The 6,000-nt window shown below is 41.4% G+C and overlaps 1 protein-coding gene across 1 annotated transcript in view; it reads left to right on the forward strand.

The window, feature by feature from the left end:
- Window positions 1-5,140, forward strand: part of LOC132589439 (tumor necrosis factor receptor superfamily member 10B-like) — a 29,082-nt gene extending 23,942 nt beyond the window's left edge. The window contains exons 8-10 of the mRNA XM_060262168.1: window positions 1,639-1,878; window positions 2,849-2,906; window positions 4,148-5,140. Coding sequence (XP_060118151.1) covers window positions 1,639-1,878; window positions 2,849-2,906; window positions 4,148-4,479 — 630 coding nt within the window. The 3' untranslated portion in view covers window positions 4,480-5,140. The remainder of the gene's footprint in view (window positions 1-1,638; window positions 1,879-2,848; window positions 2,907-4,147) is intronic.
- Window positions 5,141-6,000: the final 860 nt, after the last annotated feature.

The raw sequence follows: 6,000 nt of genomic DNA on the forward strand, positions 1-6,000 counted from the left end.
CTATAAATTTCTTCTGTTGTGACCAAATATCTTTGTGCTATAGAGACAACATAGTTGAGCAGCAGTAATACAGATACGTATTTTAAAGAGCTACTGTGCAGAGGGTACTATCTTCAAAAACACTTTCACTATGACACATTTCCAACAAATATGTAAAAATTCAGTTCATCACAAAATCTGCAGTTACCATTGAAATTTCTGTATAGTCTCAAAGTATATAGGTGTCACTGATGCAATATTTTTACATTTTTTCCCCCAAACAGAAGGCTAACTGAAAAAAGAGCCACTTAACCAGGGGTGGCCAAACTTGCTTAACATAAGAGTCACATAGAATAAACATCAGATGTTTGAGAGGTTCAAGACATGAATGTCAGATATAGGTAGGAAGGAAGGAAGGAAGGAAGGAAGGAAGGAAGGAAGGAAGGAAGGAAGGAAGGAAGGAAGGAAGGAAGGAAGGAAGGCAAATAGATGGGGGAAGAAGAGGGAGGGAGAGGTGGAAAGAAAGTAACCTTTAACTTTAAACGCATTCTCCAAGTTGCCAGCTGGCTTGATAAAGTGATTTAAAGCAGGGGTCCCCAACCCCCAGGCCGGGGACCAGTACTGGGCCACAGCCTGTTTTCAAAGGGCCTTGCCGCTCCCCCACCCCAGCGTAGTCTCGCCACTCCCCCGCCAGCGCAGCCTCACTGCCACGCCCTCCCCCGCGCCTCCTGTCCCCTGTTCTCACCATTTTAAGGCCAGGGAAGAGGCCGTGAAGCACCTCCCAGGCCAAATCCCCCCCAGCCGATCAGGTGATCAGCGGGGAAAACACAGCAGTGCAAGAGCGGCGCTGGAAGCGCCACTTTTTCAGCAGGTCACTTGCCGTTCCTGCCGCATTTCCCCCTCTGATCACCTGATCAGCCAGGGGGGGTGTCGACCTGGGAGATGCTTCACGGCCCCTTCCTCAGCCTTAAAATTGTGAAAATGGGGGGGCGGTGAGGCTGCATGGAGGGGGCAGTGAGGCTGCATGGGAGGAGGGAGAAGGAAATTGGGGGGAGGCACCACTGGGGGGCAGGGGGAGGCTGAATTGGGTGCCCCCACCCTGCTAGCTCTGGGGCCATGGTGGGCAGGCCGACCCTGGGGCCAAAAAGGTTGGGGGCCACAGATTTAAAGAGAGAAATGCTTTTTCTCCAAGCTGGCCAATGGGGCAGTGGGGGCTTTGAAAGCCATACAATATGTGTGAAATAGCCACGTGTAGCTCTGAGTCACAGTTTGGCCACCCTTGCACTTAACAATAGAAAAGACCAGACTTTAGGACTGATGTCGTGACCCAGAGTGTCATGCCATTTTTAAAACTGATCTTAACGTTGGCTTGAACAAAAGCTGTAACAAGTCTACAAATGTTTGCAGGAGTATTCTTCTTTATTTAATGCATATAGCTCAGACTTATTCTGGGAATAAGCACTGCATTGTGCCTGCTGCTGCTGCAAAGAGAATAAATAGATGATGTTGTGTATTAATAAGGAAATGCAAACATTCTTATGTTTAATCTACATTTGCACTTCAGCATTCATACATTTGCACTTCAGCACACCAGAAAATGAGAAACCCTTGAACACCATAAACATCATAATACTTTGTTACCTATTTATTTGTTTGCAGAGCGCTGATAGCACTGATGACTTGCTGCCAAGCAGGAAAAACTCAAACACAGACGCACACCCTACTGAAAGCCAGGAAGTACACCCATCTCTTGCTGATCCTGCTTCTGTATCAAGTTATTCTGACTTGCCAGGGAGTATCAGTTTATCCTTAAACTGTACAAAGGAAGCATCTAGCTCTGGGAGTGCTCCTCTGCCTCAGCTGACAGACAAGCCAGTCACTTACAACGTACAGTCAAATGTAAGAACTAGTGTGGAAGCTGCTATGCTGGAAGGGGAAGTATTTCTGATTATCTGTCTCTGTGTATGGCAAAGAGACACAGAAACTGGAGGGAGAACATGTCTCTTGTAAAATGAACCAAGAAATACATCTTAATTTTAAAATAACTGAGATAATCCCTACATTTTATTCTCCTTTCCATCTCAACACCAAAGGAGGGCATTCCTCTTGGGAGAGACCATAGGCTCCTGACTTTTTTCTTTCTGTCTTGAATTGACATCTATATAGCTAACATGATTCACTCAACATAAATAATTATCTATTTACACACTTATGTGTATACAAGTGGGGACCTGCAAAGACTTCCAGGGTGCATCTTGTTTTCTCATCTCTGGCCACCGGCCTGCCCAACCACTCCTGCTCTGCACCCTATCTTTTATCCACCTGATGTGTTGCTATCTCTTGTATCAAGCAGCAGCTCCTCTGGTTTGAGGGATTTAATTCCCCTATATTTCCCCCCACTTTTCATATTTTTCTGCAATTCTACATGGGGGTATCCCCAGGGTTTGTTTTTTTAAATGTCCCTAGTCTGTATGTAGACATGATCTGTGGATTTAAGTAACTGCAGAGAGAGCAGTAGTTGCTATTAGATATAAATATATCCTACTTCTTAACATCAAAAGGCAAAAAAACAGAATACAGCAGAGTTTATTTGTTTGTCATGTGGGTATACAATTGATGCTTTACAAACTAAAAAAACCTGGTTTTGTGCCAAGATGGAATATTTTGAAGGCATTACATAAACTATGAAGAAACTTTACATCATGCAATGAAAACATTGCTTAAAACTTATTTTAGTGATACACATTTCCCTCACAAATCTGTTGTATTAAATTGAAATGTGTCTGGTAAGGATCATTCATCAGTGCAAAATGTATATATGTTGCCTTGCTGGAATGAATAGGAAATTAAGGCAGATGTTTTCTTTCAGTCAAAGGTGCTACCATCTAACACTGAACATTCTGCAGTGATTAAGCCTTCCTATGATGGTGAGTTGTTTTAATATTTTCAGACCAGCAATAAAGTATTGGGCAAAAAATAATTCTATTTGCTTTGAGTTTAGTTACTGTAAAATCAAGGACAAGAATAGACCTCTCCCTTATCTGGGTTGAATGCTAAACAATAATCCATTCTCTCTGGATAGCTATCTAACATCTTTTGTTTCATTAGCTTCTTGTATCCCCAAATAGAGGTGGAGTGGACACTATACGGCATCTTCCAGGGGCAGAGAATCTAACTTGAAAACTACTTTTTCTAAGGAGCTTGTCCTGTGTAGTGTTTTATTCTTATATAAAAAAGTAGTAGGTTTTGGTGAATGTTTTATGTCCTGGAGCCAAGTGCTTGACCACCAGAAGCGATGTCTGTGAGGAATTTTGCTTATGAGACATGACTCTGCAGAACTAAGGTTGATGGCAATTGGAGAGAAAACCCTCTAAATTTACTTGTTTGAGTGTGCATGTGGAGATGCAACAGTGAATCTACATTCACCATAACATAGGATGTTTTAGTTTCAGTGGATGGCAGGAGTGGCTTTGTGTACATTGAACAGGAGAAAATAAAGAGGAGCTCTACTGGATCAGGCCAATGGTTCACCTAGACCAACATCCCTGTCTTATGCAGGAGGCTGATAGATTCACTGAAAAACTACTCTGGCTCATAATGGGATGAGAAACTGTGCCAGTGGTGGTGGAGCTTTTGGATGGAATTGGCTGAGTTTCCTTGCTATTGCCAAGAAATGAAACAAGTAAAGGGCCCTAACTGCCACTGGCTTGAATTACTTAGAGAGGTAGGGCAGGTAGAAGGCGATCTGAGTTGGTAGCAGTTTTGCAGTAATGCAAGGGAAACAGGTGGAAGAATTACAAGGTGGGGGGGGGGTGAGCCAGAGGTGTGGGCAGATGATTCCTGATGCAGCAGTTTGGAAGGAGTAAGGAAATGGGCAGAGAAGGAGGTCAGGTGGATGACTGCACTTAGCTAAGGGCAGTGGATGCAGAATTACATATTTTCAAAGCAGCGTGGGCCTCCAGTAGTTACAATATTGCATTTGGTTTTGACAAAACTATTGTATGTTGTTTGACTGAATTGTACTGAATGTACTGATTAAAAGTTAATATTAGAATGTCTGAATATAATGCCTTGGGAAAGAAAAGTTCTAAAGATTACTTCAAGGGGTAATGCAACTAAAGTAATTTGAGTGATTAGAACTCACTAACATTTAATTTTTTTATTTTAGAGCTAAGCGAAATCTGTGAAGAGTTAGCAGATAACGTGTTGGTTCGTGATTGGACTGTGCTTATGAGAATTGCCGGTTTATCAGATAATGACATAGACATCATAACCCACGATTATCCTTCTGATACCCGTGAACAAAAATATCGCATGTTAAAAACATTATGTAACAAGTTTGGACCTGAGAGTGCTTTATGTAAATTATTAAATGGACTACAGCAAATGAAGCTTACCCATATTTATGAACAGAATAAATTATTGTTAAAAAATATAATAATTGTAGAGGATAAAGGCAGATGTCTCTATTTTGTTAAAAATTTAGAACAAAATCTGTAAAGTACAATCTGTACAGCTGTCTTTTATTCATGACATTTATTGAATATTGATTTTTGCTGAGGTAAAAATGCCATGCATGGAACTAGTTCCTTTTGTTAGAGGATGGTGTGATACACACATGCTATGTGTATCTTAGCAATAATTGTTGTACTTGAACATCTGTGAAATTGCTCTACTTGAAAGAAACTGGAAGTTTTAAAATTACCAACTTTTTGACATATTGAGCTAAGTAACAAAATGAATGTATACAGCTATAAAATACATCTTCCGCATGAAGGACAAAGTATGTTTTAAGTAAAAATGTGATTTTTATTGAAAGTGTCCTTTATATAATAATGATTCTTAAGATAAAATTTCATTGAAATAACTTGGATTTTTACTTGAATTATGGAATACATTTATATGTAACTTCTATGAGGCTTTAATTTAACAGTTTTTCATTGGACTATGAACTCTGTATATAAGCTTCCATATTAGTAACCAGGTGATATGTCCCTCTACTGAAATGAATTATGAGAAATGACAGAAAAGAGCAGTTCAGTGCTGGATGGGGCATTTGTAAGATTTTGATGTAACAAATGAAATTGTAGAACTGTGATTTTTTTTATTCATTTATTTTTTGTACATTTTTTCTAATAAAGGCATTTCACTGGTTAGTGAAGATAAGTTATCCTAGTGTTATTACAAGAAAAATGCCAAATCAAAGTAGAAATAATATATTTCCCTCAGATGGAATTCCATGACCCACTTCACTCTGTACCAACTTGCGCTTCTGGATAGTCTTCAGGAGCAGCCTCATGTACAGCACACTGAAGTAATCTAATGTACATTTTACCAGCGCATGCACAACAGTGGCAAGGTTTTTCCTCTCCAGGAAGGGCAGAAGCTGGTGAAAAGCACCTCAACCCCTGCTGTTACCTGTTTATGGGTTCAGGACCATCCCCAAGCTACAAGCCTGATCTTTTGGAGAGAAGTGCAAACTCACCCAGAACAGAGGATAACTAATTTCCAGAGTCAGATCTCCCCAACCCAGGAGCCACCTCCGTTTTGTCAGGATTAGAAGAAGAAGAAGAAGAAGAAGAAGATATTGGATTTATATCCCGCCCTCCACTCCGAAGAGTCTCAGAGCGGCTCACAATCTCCTTTACCTTCCTCCCCCACAACAGACACCCTGTGAGGTGGGTGGGGCTGGAGAGGGCTCTCCCAGCAGCTGCCCTTTCAAGGACAACCTCTGCCAGAGCTATGGCTGACCCAAGGCCATGCCAGCAGGTGCAAGTGGAGGAGTGGGGAATCAAACCCGGTTCTCCCAGATAAGAGTCCGCACACTTAACCACTACACCAAACTGGCATTGATTAGGTTTCAATGTGTTAGCCTTCATCCATTCCAAAACTGCCTCCAGGCATCCATTCAGTTTCCACAGCCTCTCTCTGAGATCTGGTAGTGTGAGATAGAACTGATTACAGACATGATGAGTTATGCATACATTGTAACCATTCTTATGTCAGACCCAGGGGATGCAT

Source organism: Heteronotia binoei, chromosome 21, assembly GCF_032191835.1.
Source record: "Heteronotia binoei isolate CCM8104 ecotype False Entrance Well chromosome 21, APGP_CSIRO_Hbin_v1, whole genome shotgun sequence".
NCBI classification, from domain to species: Eukaryota; Metazoa; Chordata; class Lepidosauria; order Squamata; family Gekkonidae; genus Heteronotia; species Heteronotia binoei.